Source organism: Musca autumnalis, unplaced genomic scaffold, assembly GCF_047663935.1.
Source record: "Musca autumnalis isolate F117 unplaced genomic scaffold, ASM4766393v1 scaffold_1, whole genome shotgun sequence".
NCBI classification, from domain to species: Eukaryota; Metazoa; Arthropoda; class Insecta; order Diptera; family Muscidae; genus Musca; species Musca autumnalis.
In genome coordinates, this window is record NW_027411644.1 from 210669634 (window position 1) to 210685418 (window position 15785).

The 15785-nt window shown below is 37.2% G+C and overlaps 1 protein-coding gene across 1 annotated transcript in view; it reads left to right on the forward strand.

The window, feature by feature from the left end:
• Positions 1–351: 351 nt before the first annotated feature.
• The window catches only part of LOC141389028 (uncharacterized), a 370910-nt gene continuing 355476 nt past the window's right edge, over positions 352–15785 (forward strand). Inside the window, exons 1-2 of the mRNA XM_073960029.1 lie at positions 352–998; positions 7972–9140. Coding sequence (XP_073816130.1) covers positions 8255–9140 — 886 coding nt within the window. The 5' untranslated portion in view covers positions 352–998; positions 7972–8254. The remainder of the gene's footprint in view (positions 999–7971; positions 9141–15785) is intronic.

Sequence of the window (15785 nt, forward strand, 5' to 3'; positions counted from 1 at the left end):
TAAAATCACAGGGAAATCAGCAGCAAAAACCAAACACACAACTTGTGATACGAATGAGCGATATACCGCCGCGGTACACAGAACACTACAGGCCAAAGCAAATCAAAATAATCAGCCTCAGCTTTGAATTAAGAATAAAAACATCAACTTTTCCCAAGGCGAAACAAAAACACATTTACTAGTAATGCAACATTGAATCTTGGAATATAACACAAACATGGTGTCTAAACATTTGTGTTAAAGACAACATGTTCCGCAACTTTCCAGTCAACATTTGTTTTTTTGAGATGCTCATAAACAAATGTTGCCTGCCCCAATATTTACAACATTCCAATAAGAATGTTTTCACTTGGCCTAATCACTTAAATGGGGAGCAACACAACATTTTGGTGTTGTTTACATCCTAGAGAGAATGACCACGAGAGTGCAAAAGAGGGGTGCCACCACCACCACCATTAAGCATGAATGAAATGAGCAAAACAATAAAAAAAGCCAACATAATAACACCAAGAACAACGTTCTTTAGGCCTGGCGAGAAATGTGTCTTTTGCCATAATTTTGTGTCGCTTATTTGTTTGTATGTCCACTAAAAAGGGGATCCCTGCTTTTTAGCCGGCCATAGTTTAGTTGTATATGTAACGGTTCCGGGACGAGTACATCAAACGGAAGCGGTGAATGTTAGACAAAAACAAAGTGTTGTTTGTATTACGAAAAATATCTCTGTGCAAAAAAGACGTAAACAAAGCAAGTCAAAGATAGAAAGAAGTGTGATTTTTCTTTTAAAAGGAAAGAATAGTGTTGTAATGCATGTTATAACTGCAAAATTTTGAAAAATTTGCAAAAAAAAAAAATTAAAAAGTATAAAATACTGAAAGTTTACCATTGTGAGCTAAAAATAGTTTGTTGCGCCAACAAATTGGATGGTTATTGCCAAAAATATAATTAAGTACAGTTTTCATATAAAAAAGGAATATTAGCAAGTAACTAAGTAGCAGCAGGTAATTAACCACAATTACACTGTGTATATAAATCGCTTTATTTTTAGAAATCGTACTTGGAGTAATATTTTGGATGGAATAAACCTGGGGCTGGATTCTTGTTTTATGAAAATTTGAAATGAAAAACATTTCCTTTATAATTTTTTTTTCATTTGACAGTTTTTTACTTTAAAAAAGTCTTCCTTTCACCCCCTGCTTCATTTTCTATTTCCTTGAGATCCAATGGACACCAACTGGACTAAAATGGAATAATTAATTTTCACTCTAGTCCACAGTTTTACTTACTAACTTACTTAGCTGGTCTTTTACATAAAATTTGTCCTATAAGCCAATCTAAAGATTTCCATTCCTCTCTGTTGTTGCTTTGCTTTTTGGAAAACCGCGTCTTTCCATCTCTTCTTCCAATTGTTTGCTCCATCGAAGCCTTGGCTTACCCGCTCTGCGAGTACCGCCATATGGCACGTATTTATATGCCTTTTTAGCGGGTTCATCGTTAATTCTTATGATATGGCCTAGCCAACGCAAACGTGGTATCTCGACACATTTAACTATACTGATGTCGTTGTATGGCGGACACAGCTCGTGGTTCATACGACGTCGATATTCACCGTCAACGCAGATTGGCCAGTAGATCTGTCGAAGAATTTTTCTCTCAAACACACCAAGCACTACCTTATATGATTGCCCAAGTACCCAGGCTTCGGTAGTAGCAGTGTTTTGTAAAGCGTTATTTTTGTTTGAGGAGATGTGGCTTTGATTTTAAACTTCTTACTTTGCCAATACAATTCTTCTTTATACCCTCAGCATTTATGCTAACGAGCAAAATGTGCCTCATTGGGCAAAATGTGCCTCATCGAAATAATGGTTTTAGACCCCAAGTATGTTTGGACGAAATGTGTTTCAGACAATTTGAGGTTGATTTAGCCATGTCCGTCCGTCTGGCTGGCTGGAGCGCACAATTACTCTCGAGCGGATCAACTGATTCGGTCCAAAATTTGGCTTTCGTAATATTTTGTCGAAACTTAGTTTAAGTTCGGTACCTCCCCCACAAAAGTTCGGAAATGTTCGGAAAATTTGTGCGCACGATTACTCTTAAAGGAAGCAACCGATATTGTCCATATTTTGCACATCGTGAGATTTCTACCAGACTTAGATGAGGTTCCAATATGGACTCAATCGGTCTACCCCTTAGGGTACCTCCCACACAAAATTTCGGAAAAGTTCAGTTTAGGACCTGCTCTCAAATCGCTTTGATTTTTGTTGAAGCAACTTGCATTCACTGACCCCCATACGACGCTATAAGTTTCATCAGGGGCAAGTCCATACTTCCTTAGAAAATAGCCTGAAAGGTACAAAAAACCCCTATGACACCGTGTGTAGTGCGCAAGATAACTCGCGAACGGATCTGCCGATTCGGCCCAAAATTTGGCTTTCGTAATATTTTGTCAAAACTTAGTTTAAGTTTGAAGATGGTTTACATCTCTCCACTCTTTCCGGTACCTCCCCCACAAAAGTTCGGAAATGTTCGGGAAATTTGTGCGCACGATAACTTTTAAAGGAAGCAACCGATTTGGTCCATATTTTGCACATCGTGAGATTTCTACCAGACTTAAATGAGGTTCCAATATGGATTTAATCGGTCTACCCCTTCGGGTACCTCGCACACAAAATTTCGGAAAAGTTCAGTTTAGGACCTGCTCTCAAATCGCTTTGATTTTTGTTGAAGCAACTTGCATTCACTGCCCCCATACGACGCTATAAGTTTCATCAGGGGCAAGTCCATACCTCCTGAGAAAATAGCCTGGAAGTTACAAAAAACCTCTATGACACCGTGTGTAGTGCGCACGATAACTCTCGAACGGATCTGCCGATTCGGCCCAAAATTTGGCTTTCGTAATATTTTGTCGAAAATTAGTTTAAGTTCGAAGATGGGTTATATCGGTCCACTCCTTCCGGTACCTCCCCCACAAAAGTTCGGAAATGTTCGGAAAATTTATGCGCACGATTACTCTTAAAGGAAGCAACCGATTTGGTCCATACTTTGCACATTGTGAAATTTCTGCCAGACTTAGATGAGGTTCCAATATGGATTTAATCGGTCTACCCCTTCGGGTACCTCGCACACAAAATTTCGGAAAAGTGCAGTTTAGGACCTGCTCGCGAATCGATTTGATTTTTACTGTAGCAACTTGTGTTTACTGTCCCCCATAAGACGGTTAAGTTTAATCAGGGGCAAGTCCATACTTCCTGAGAAAATAGCCTGAAATTTGCAAAAAAACCCCCATGACACAGTGTGTAGTGGTTGGATCGCAAGATAACTCTCGAACGGATCTGATGATGCGTTTCAAAATGTGGCCTTCGTAATATTTTGTGCAAACTTAGTTAAGTTCAGGTACCTCCCCCACAAAAGTTCAAAAATATTCGGAAAAATTGTGCGCACTATAACTCTTGATGGGAGTGACCGATTTGGTCCATACTTTGCACATCGTAAAATTTCTACAAGACTTTGATGAGGTTCCAATATGGCTTCCATCGATCCACTCTTTCGGGTACCTCCCACACAAAATTTCGGAAAAGTTCAGTTTAGGACCTGTTCTCGAATCGCTTCGATTTTTGTTGCAACCACTTGTATTCACTGCCCTCCATACGACGGTATAAGTTTTATCAGGGGCAAGTGCATACATCCTGAGAAAATAGCCTGAAAGGTGCAAAAAAAAACCATGACACCGTGTGTAGTGGTTTGAGCGCAAGATAACTCTCGAACGGATCTGCCGATTTGGTCCAAATTATGGGATTCGTAATATTTTGTCTAAACTTAGTTTAAGTTCCAAAAAAAGCTATATAGGTCCACTCCTTCAGGTACCTCCCCTCCAAAGTTCATAAATGTTGGGAATAATTGTGCGCACGATGACTATTGAATAGAGTGACCGATATGGAACATACTTTACACATCCAAATATATCTACCAGATATAGATGAGGTTCGAATATGGGCTATATTTGTCCACTCCTTCGGGTAACTCCCACACAAAATTTGGGATAAGTTTTCTTTAAGACCTGCTCTCGGATCACTTTGATTTTTGTTGAAGCAACTTGCTTTCGCTGCTTCAAATGTCACCATATGTAGTGGCTGGAGAGCACAAAAACTCTCGAACTGATCAACGGATTTGGCAATACCGGTTCCCAACTTCCGGTGCTTCCCCTCAATATTTAAAAATGTCACTAAAATGGTATGCACAATAGGGTTAAGACTTTTTGACATTTTTTCTCAAAAATGATTTCCTGCAGCAGGGATGAATGAACTTTTGCCTAATAATCACTACGCTATCGTTTATTCCTTTGAAATATAAAAAAGTTCACGCACAAAACGATTTTAAAAATATAATTTTTTGAAAAAATGTATGAAATGAAAAAAAAATTTCAAAAATTATTCTTTGTTGCACGAATGAATAAATATGAGCCTACTCATAACTATAATAATGTTTATTTCATTCAAATATTGAAAAAGGTCATTCACAAACCACTTTGAAAAAATTTAAAATTTTTTGTTTTTTGTTAAAAAATTATATCTTTAAATAAAAGCGTTTACGACATTTTTACAATTCTCAGAATTGAAGAAAATTAGTGAGAAATAAATGTTATGTCAGTTTAATTAACTCATGTGACTCTAAAGTTTATTTTCAATTGTATATCTGCTTACAGTGACTTCAAAAAATTGTCCATAATTTTAATAAATTCAAATTTTAAAATCATTTTGTGCGTGAGGTTTTTTCACCGAATCACCTTATAATTATGATTTTATGTAAACTTATGGCAAAACTCATCACGCAATGATACAGGGATACGAGGTTGTAAAAAAGTCATAACCCTAATGCACAAGTCTATGCTTCCTGGCATACTGGTCAAAACTGAAATGACTGGTGGGAGCGATATCTATCGAAAAAATATGACTTCCAAAATAAGATCCAGTTCCATAATGGATTATGTCGGTCCATTTATTTAAGTACCTCCTCCGCAACACTTTTGAACTTTAATCCTAATCCACATAATTTTGAAAACCCCCTAAATACATACGTTTTTTGGGAAAAAAGTGTTTAAATTCTACGTCGATATAACCATGTCAGTCAGTCCGTCCGTCCGTCTGTTGAAATCAACATACAGCTCGCAATTTTTATCATAGAGCTTTATAATTTGGTATACAAGTTTCTTTTACACCTAGGATGTTTGGTATTGTAAATGGGCTATATCGGTCCACGTTTTGATATAGCCCCCATATAATGGTACCGCCCTATTTTCGGTATTTTCAATGTTTTAGCCTCATAACCACACCGAAATAGCTGGAATTTGGTAGTTAGTCTTCGTTGGGCGTATAAAACTATCCCCCAGAAATTTAACGGTACAGGTCCACGCTTTACTATAGCCCCCATGGAAAGGTACCTCCCGATTTTCGGTATTTTGATAATTGTGGCTTCAATATTCTTCCGAAATGGCTGAAAATTGATATTTAGTCTTCGTTTGGGATATTAAACTTTGTATATGAAATTTATCGGTATAGGTCCATGCCTGCATATAGCCCCCATAGAACGTTACCTTACGATTTTCGCTATTTCGAAAGTTGTGGCCACAATAATCTACCGAAAATGCGGAAATTTGGTATTAAGTCTTCATTTGGTGTATAAAACTTTACATATGAAATTTGTCGGTATAGGCCCACACTTTCGTATAGCCCCCATAAGGAACGGTACCTCCCGATCTTCAGTATTTTGAAGGTTGTACCCCCAATATTCCTCCGAAATGGCTGAAATTTGGTATTTAGTCTTCGTATTCAACTTTCCCCATTTAAATTTGTCGATATAGGTCCACGCCTTCATACAGCCCCCATAGAACGGTACCTCGCGATTTTCGGTATTTTGAGAATTGTGGCCACAATAACCCACCGAAATGGCTTACATTTGGTACTTCGTCTTCGTTGCGGGTATTCAACTTTTCCCACTAAATTTGACGCTAAATGTCCACGACTTCATATAGCCCCCATTGAAGGGTACCTCCCGATTTCCGGTATTTTGAAGGTTGTGGCCTCAATATTACACCGAAATTAATGAAATTTGGTATTTAGTCTTCGTTGGTGTTATAAAACTTTCCCCCAGAAATTCGTCTGTACAGGTATACGCCTTCATTTTGCCCCCATAGAACAATACCTCCCGATATTCGGTATTTTGAAGGTTGTGGCCTCATTATTTCACCTAAATGGCTGAAATTTGCTATGTAGTGTTCTTTGTAGATACTTAACTTTCTACTTGAAACTTGTCGCTATAGGTTCACCGCTTCATAGCCCCCATAGAGCGGTACCTCCCCATGATCGGTATTTTGCATGTGGTGGCCACAATATCCCCCTGAAAAGGCTGAAATTTGGTATTTTGTCTTCGTTGGGGGTGTAAAACTTTCCACCAAGAATATTTTGGTACAGGTCCACGCCTTCATATAGCCCCATAGATCGGTTCCTCCCGATTTTCGGCATTTTGAAGGTTGTGGTCACAACAACAAACCGAAATGGCTGATATTTTGTATTTAGTCTATGTTGTAGGTAAAAACTTTTCCGATTGAAATTCGTCGGTATTGGTCCATGTTTCGATATAGCCCCCATAGAACGGTACCTAGTCTTCTTCAAGTCTACAAAATTTCCGTCAGAAATTTGTCTATGTAGATCGACGTTTTGATATAGCTCCCATAGAACGGTACCTCTCGAACTTCGGAATTTTGAAGGTTAGCCACAATGTTTTACCGAAATTTCTGAAATTTGGTATTTAGTCTTCTTCATAAACAAAAAGTTCATTTTACTTCAATATAACTCATGGTGGAGGGTGTAACAAGTGCGGCCAGGTCGAACTTAACGTTCTTACTTGTTTAGTACTAAAATCGTAGGAGAGGTTCTTTCCTCTTTTAAATGAACAACGAGTATCAGGTAATGCCATTTACAAAGCCGAATGAGGTTTGAGGGGATACCAAATTCAGACATGGTTTGGAATATCTTTGAACGTAGGGGGCCTTGGAAGGCTGCTTTATAATTGACAAAAAGGTGGTAGGTGTCTATCTGCTTCTTTTGGGTCTTCTCCAGGATTTGTCGGAGGGTAAATATTTGGCCAATGGTACATGTGCCAGGTCTAAAGCCGCATTTGTATGGCCCAATTTTTTCATCAACCATTGGCTTTAGTCGTTCGCATAATATCCCTGACACTATCTTTTTGGCAATAGGGAGAAGACTTATACCCCTACAGATTGAGCATACAGTCCTATCTCCTTTCCTGGGGACAGAGCACAGGATGATCAGGTTCCCATCGTCGTGTACTCGTTCTTCCTGCCAGATAGTGCTAACTAACTGAAGAATACACCTTATCAGCGTGGTTTTGAACAGCTAAGCTGGTAGGCCATCGGCTCCTGCTGTCTTATCATTCTTCAGCCGGTTTATTGCCGTCTTTACCTCATCTTGACTGGGCGGTATACATTCAATACCATCTTCTAGGATTGGAACTGTGGTATCTTCGTCGTCTTCGCTACTATTGGATACAGCAGTGAACAAAGATATAACGCAAATTCCTGATGCCTAACACGGTCTCTACACAAACTTCCTCATGCCATAACGCGCAAGTTCGACTCACAAGATCTACCCTTTGGGATTCTTAATATACTCACGAAGGGCTTTCATCTCCAAATGGAATTATCTCTGCTCCAAAATTTGTGTTCACAGTGTTACAAAAAATCCTTATTTTCCTGACGTTCACGGAGAAACATTTTTATATTTTCCATAGACTGTTTGTCGCACATGAAATCGCTCGTCTCAATTTTCTAATAATACCGATCATCATATTATGGATTTACTTTACACAACTAAAAACAATTCTTAAAAAAGATATTCAGCCTCAATCTTTTTAAATACACATAAAATAAACCTTATAATTTCTGTTTTCATTTTGCAGGTTTTTCGTATTCACCACCAGATTCGTTCAACTTTCTGCACTCAATTAGTGTCAAGTAGTCATTCATCACATCACACGCAAGAAACAATTATTTTATTATGCAACTTGAAGGACAGCTTGTGAAATTACCAGACGTAAAGTGAATATTTTTTGTTGGTGTGGTGTGGATACTAAAAATAACTAAAATTCGAATAAAAGCAAAGGCAGCAAAACAAAAAACAGAAAGTGAAACGTGGTCTTTGCAGATCTTGAAGGCATAGTAAAAAAGTGACATAAAATAAAAATGCAAACAAAAACTAATACACACAGTCAAATAACATACCATGTGAAGACGACACCGCTAGCGTCAAGTGCAACAGCTAAGGAATTATCATTATTAGGATGGCAGAATAATTATGAACAAAAACAGCAACAACAACAACAATACTTAGCCCATCATCAACAGATAAAGTGCAACATGTTGTTAAAGTTTAACACTATCAAAACGAACAATAACAGCAACAACAAGAAGATGAGCATAAACGACCAGCAGGACAAAAAAGACGACAATATCAACATCAACGACAACGAGAAAGACAACATGAGCAATTACACAGACTATTCATGTAACAGTAGCCCCAGTGGGTGTATGTCAGACACCAGCTGTTTAAAATCCGCCTGTTCCATTTCAACAGTGCATTGTCATTCAAATCATAGTCTAATGTCGCCGTCATCTATGTCCGCAAACTCGTCGTTGTCATCATCATCGTCGCTGTTGTCATTGTCAAACTCCTTCGTCTCGCCCTCAGCATCACAGTTTGCGTCCACTAAGGACAATTCTAATTATATGCACTGTGCGGATAATAGGAGAACATGCAACATATACACCACCACATCGGCATCAACAATGACAACAAAAACAGCAAAATCATTGGCAAACAGCTGCAATGGTAACAATAACGATTATAATGTCGCCAACAGAGACTGTAATAGTAGCAGGCCAACACAGCAACAATTTAGCCATAATAATTATAACAACAACAACAAAACCGGCAGCAGCGGCAGCAACAGCAAAATCAAAACATTCAACAGTTTTCCATGGACGACTATCTTTGGTATCAACAACAACAACAGCAGTTTAAATGGTCTCATCAAGTTTGCCATTATTTTGATATTCTTGGCAATATGTGGTAAGTGTTAATTACTTTTTATAATGGCTATTGTTTAAAACTTTAACTAACGACGAATACTGATGTTGTTGAAATTGTGCTTGTTTGTTGAGTTTGTTGAAGGCATTAAATTCGCATACTTAGGAAATATGTGTATATCTGAAAAAATAAGCTACCGCTAGTAGGTTTAAATATGATTATCCCCAATATTTATTTACTTACTCACTACTAAGAGTAAATATCGACTCCTCCCTTTATGTTGCTTTATCTTCCCAATTTCGAATATAACGCTTTTTGGTCTCATTGACCACTTGCTAATTCAATCGCACGGCACAGTGAGTTCAAAATGTTTTTTTTTTTTGTGACAAAAATCGATATTTTCTAAACGGATGAAGAGCTATGACATTTAAAGGATGTGTTTACCAAATAGAGATGTTTTATTTCACAGGGTTACAAGAAATGCATATATTTATAACCTCACAGCGGACGCTACCGTTATATAGTGGCTATATCGAAACCTGTATTACCTACATATATTGTAGTGATTTCATTATACACCAAGATCCCAAAAGTACAATTTTCATCCAATTTGGCCCAAAAATGTGACCAGAAACCTAACCAACTATAATCAATTTTGTACATATATTGAAAATCCGGTTTTAAACGGTTTTTGAAAATTGTAATAACCTAACCCGGTTTTTTAAGGCAATTGAAATTGATTGGTTAGCCCACATTTAGTACACAGGAAAAAATAATTACTGCATTTCAGGAATAGTGTTCATAAAGACTGGCCAAGGTTCAAATTTCTGGATTTCAGGAACGCCTTTCATAAAGCAAAAAAAAAAAACAAAAATACTAGTTTTTTATGAAAGATTGAAAAAAACAATTATTGACTAACAACCACCACAAACCACCAACCAAAACCAGTGACAATTTTTGCTGCTTTTATTAATTAATGCTTTTACTTTGTATTATTGTAATTTACCATTTCTTCTAATGGATTTTCACTGTAGTTGTTTATCGCCTTGTGAACATAGCAGAACAATACGAACCATGTGAGTCTACACATACATGTTGAGTCTATCAGCACTAGGTTGAGATATTAGATGTTGCCTTTATATTAAAGAAATTAAAAAATTGCAGTTGCGAACTATACAGCCAAACACTTTGTTTTTTAGACACCAAATGCACTGTAGTTGTTTGGTTTGTCAGTTAACTAATAACAAAATTGTTGCGACCTACAGTGGTGTGTGGTGTGGTTTGTTGATATAGTCTCAATGTGTTGGTGAAACGATGGTGGGGGTTGTGTTGTGATTTGCTGATACATTGTCAAGAGAGGTGAGACGACGAGACCATTCAGAAGAAAACGAGAGCAAAGTTGAGAGCATTTACCAAACAAGAGAGGAAATATGAGAGCAAATAGTGGAATATAGGGAAAGATACGAAATTGATTTTTGCATCTCATGAAAATCTTACAATATTTGAAAAAAATAGTGGCTTTCGGATAGAAATAAGAAACTGCACATGTATCTTATGTAAGTAACTGTACAGTATGAAAAAACTGCACCACGAACGAAAATATGTAAAAATTCTTGAAATGTTTTTTCTGTGTATATTAGACTGGTTTTAACTCAAAGGGAAAAAATCGATGTCGGATTGTTTTAAGCGGCACCCTCCTAAAATATTTAGTTTTGTTAAAAATTAAGATCGCCTTAATAAGGCAAAAATAAAAAAATAAGATTGCCAAAGTTTGAGCTCAATTGGAATATGTTAACACGTGCCACTGGGGCCTCAAAGTTTCCATAGACCTTTTATATAGCTAATATTAAAATCTGACCCGATTTTCAAAATTTTTTTAGGATTACTTGTTTAGCCAATACAAAAAACTCGTAAACTGTTTTCATCTATTGGACTATAAATGTGGTCTTTAGAGTGATTTTGTGAAAATTCGACTTTGGCTCCATACAAATTTTGAAGAAATCGCTCTACAGACCACATTTATTGTCCAATCGATGAAAATGTTGCTGATGTTGTTGATGTTATAAATGTTGCGAACGTATCGGTTTGAAAATGAATTTGCAAATGAATGAATTTGAAAATGAATTTGGTTGTGTCCCCCATCCCAGGTATTTATTTGGGACCTGAAGGCCCGACCATGCCTTTTTATACCCACCACCATAATATGGAGGGTATAATTAAACTAGTCATTCCGTTTGTAATACATCGAAATATTCATCGGAGACCCCATAAAATATATGTATATATTCTTGATCAGGGTATAATTCTAAGTCGATATAACAAGGTCAGTCTGTCCGTTCGTCCGTTTGTTGAAATCAAGATACAGCTCGCAATTTTTAAAATAGAGCTTTGTAATTTGGTACAGAAGTTTCTATTACTCCAAGGATGTTTGGTACTGCAAATGAACTATATCGGTCCACGTTTTGATGTAGCCCCCATAGAACGGTACCTCCCGATTATCGGTATTTTGAAGGTTGTGGCCGCAATATCCCTCAGAAATGGCTGAAGTATGGCATTTAGTCTTCGTTGGGGATATAAAACTTTCCCCCCAGAAACTTGTCGGTACAGTTCCACACCTTTATATAACCACCCTATTTACTGTATTTTGATTGTTGTGGCCTCAATATTTCACACAAATGGCTGAAATTTGGTATTTGATCTTAGTTTTGGGAATAAAACGTTCCAAATGAAAATTGTCGGTATAGGTTCACGCCTTCATATAGCCCCGATAGAACGGTACCACCCGATTCTCGGTATTTTGAAGGTTTTAGCCTCATTATCACACCGAAATGGCTGAAATTTGGTACTTAGCATTCGTTTGGTGTATGAAACTTTCCCCCAGAAAAATGTTGTATAGGTCCACGCCTTCATATAGCCCCCATAGAACGGTTCATCCCGATTTTTTTAAGGTTGTGGCCACAATAATCCACCGAAATGGCTGAAATTGGGGTTTCACTTGGGATATTAAACGTTCAATATGAAATTTGTCGGTATAGGTTCACGCCTTCTTATAGCACCCATAGTACGGTACCACCCGATTTTCGTTGTTTTGAAGGTTTTAGCCTCATTATCACATCAAAATGGCTGAAATTTGAACTTAGTCTTCGTTGGGGATATACAACTTTCTCCCAATTTGTGAGTGTAGGTCTACGCCTTCATATAGCCCCCATAGAACGGTACCTCCCGATTTTCGGTATTTTAAGGTTGTGGCCACAGCAACCCACGGAAATGGTTGAAATTTGGTATTTAGTCTTTGTTGGAGGTAAAAGCCTTTCTGACTGAAATTCGTCGGTATAGGTCTACGTTTTCCGTACAGCCCCCATAGAACGGTGCCTAACGATTTTCGAAATTCGGAAGGTTGTGACGTCAATATCCCACCGAAAGACTAAAATTTGTTATTTAGTCTTAAATGGGGTTATAAAATATTCCAAAAGGCAATATAAGCGTAACTCTTGATTTTCGGTATTTTGAAGGTTTTACCGAAATATCGGAAATTTGGTATTCAGTCTTCTCTGAGTCTAAAAACTTTCCGCCAGAAATGTGTACGTATAGATCGAGGTTTTGATATAGCCCCATGGAGCCACATTTTTTTATCGAACGGGCTGAAATTTGGTATTTAGTCTTCTTCATAAATGAAAGGAAATTAATTGTTCCATTTTACTTCAGTACAACTGGTGGTGGAGGATGTAACAAGTTCGGCATGGCCGAACTTAACGCCGTTATTACTTGTTTGTATCTGTTACTAGACTATTTTTGTTGTCTCAACAGGAAGATGTGCCTTTACCAAAGTCATCAGTTGGATGTTTAAGTCTTAGTTCGAATTTTCAGACTTCATTCAGCCTCCAGCACATTTTTTACATTCCCGCTTTTTTACAGTATATTCTCCCGATACATTCCTTAAGCGCAACGCGTTGCAGCCAATTTTAGAGTAGTAGCGACGCACCTGGTCGTACCATGCGTTCTTTGGTGGACACCTCAGGTACCCAGAATTTTGTGGATGTTTGCTTTAAGGTGGAGATAGTTTACCACATTGCTGATATGCTATCGGAATGTTGAGTTCTTTAATTGACAAACCATAAGACAAGTCTATTCCTATGATAGTGACGGCTTTTTTCTTCCATTTCACCTGCTTTACAAAAATAATATTGGCTCTTCACTTTCTAAATACATCCGCCGAAACTTACGCTACTTCATAAGCATTATGCAATGTATCTATATTTCAACCATTCGAAGATTTCGAATAAAGAAACAAAAAAAACAATGATTTTAAATCTTGCCAAACACTTTAGATTTGAATGAAGATAAATTGGTCAATCTTTGTAACAAAATGATAAGGATACAACGATCAAAGAGAAAAATTGTGAATAAACAAACTGCAGTTGATGTTGGTATCGACAACAGCAACAACAAGAAAGAAGAAAATACGCAAAAACAACAGAAAGAAAGGAAACGTCAAAACGACTTCAATCAAAGATAAACTGTAATAAGAACTAAAAAAGTGGTCTCAAACAAAGTATCCTGTAACATGAAAAAACAGTAAACACTCATTCGAATCACTTGAACCAAAGGAAAGAAAAACAAAAAGTGTTCAATGTCCAGAGAATATGCATTGCAGTTGAAATAAAAAAGTACGGAACAAAAAACTTTACGAAACAGTGCAAACTATTTCAAAAAGATGAACATGTTTAGGTTTCTGTAAAAGAAACAACAGCATTGGACAAGAGATTCGCACAAACTGGTTTTGTTAATTCAAACTTTGGACATCTTGATACATATTTCTTAAAGATATAGATTAGTTTCTAATACAAACTATATCGGCCCACTCCTTCGGTTACCCCCTACTGTAGGGACAAGTCCGTAATTGTTGAGATAATTACTCTAAGACTGTAAAGCTATAAAAACTTTCGAATTTAATTTCTGAACTCACTGAGACCCGCAAAAGCAAATTACAGCATTTTCGGTCTAAAAATGTGACAAAAAACCCTCGAGATACCTAAAATTGGTCGGTACCTTTGTATGGCGAAAATTTCTAAAATTGGGCGGTTCAGGGCTATGCCAAGACGTGAACCTGAACAGACCAAATTTCAGCCATTTCGATGGGATAATGGGATAATGAGTATAAAAAAGAGTTTATGCCAGAATCGTGGGGGTCAGGAGTTGTTTTTCCATATGTAAACTTCTTTGCGGAACATGTCCTAAGAAATTAAAATATGGACAAAATATTAAATTTGTATATTTCCAGGAGAGGAGGAGAGGCCGTTAATTATTAAAAAAACCGAACAGCTATTCAGGTCTTCTATATACACCCGAAAACGTTTTGATGTCTTCTTTAGAAAAATAACTTTTGAGGTAGTCTGGATACTACAGAATACCGTGAAAGTTATTTTTGCATAGACGGCTCCTGGTGTATATAGAAGACCTCCAAAGCCTTCTGTTGTTCAACGAATCACGCACTCTACTAATGTCTGCAGAATACCTCTATTGTCTATAGAATACCACAAGATGTCTAATTTTTATACCCTCGACCATAGTTGGAGGATATATTAAGTTTGTTTTTTTTTGTTTGGAACTCATCGAAATAATCAATTGTGGCCCAATAAAGTATTTATGTTCTTGATCAGGATAAAATTCTGAATCGTCCATCTATTGAAATCACTCTATAAGCTAGAACGCTATATTTTTGCACCCAATTGTCTTTTTCCGCAGGCCGGTCAAGTTCAAAGATAGGCTATATCGACCCACGTTTTTATATAGCCCTCATATAGCCCCATATAACGATACCTCCCAAGAAATATGCAAAAAACATGCTAAATATGCAAGCGTTTTTTGACGTAAATCGTCAATTAAATTTAGAAAATCATAAAAAGCGTTATAAATAAAGCTGAAGCAATCCATATTTCAATAATTACACTTTCATGCCCTCTACATTTCAATAGTAACAATTTTCATAGTTTTGTACCTTTGTCATTGTGAGTTTGTAAATATTCCAATTTCCCATTGTGATTGATTCATTGTATTTTAAAGTTAACTGACAGAATGCAACTATGTAAATAATTTATTCTACTACTCTTGTAAAACAACTCATTAATTACTACTATCGATATACCATTTTATGCAACTGTAAACTATTAATAATATATTTACGCCCTACTATTTCTTCTCACGATTTGTACTTAAGCTAGAACAAAATTCAATAAAATCGCTCAGTTTGTGATCTACGTTCTAACGCGTTACATAACCATCAGATAAGATCACAAGGGGTGATCTGCATTCTAACACGTTATTGGTAACTATCAGATAAGATCACAATGAGACAATTTGTCCGTCCGTCAGTCAACATCAATCCTCACTTGTGTTTTCCTGAACAATCTAAACCAGATCGTTATAATGGCGCCCAACGTGGGACCATGTACCGCGACCACACCAACCATAATCTGTGAGTAATAGCCGAGGACAACAACAACAACAAAACCAATAGCACAGCGTAATTCTTGGAACGATCAGTTGCCGCATTCGTATCCAAAGATGACCCACAAGAAGAAAATGCCCGTTGGAAAAGAAGCTTGATGAATCAACAACTATGTACGTGTACGATGTATGAGTTCTACTCCAGGGTGAGGTAAACATACATCCACCTCTGCTGTCAGT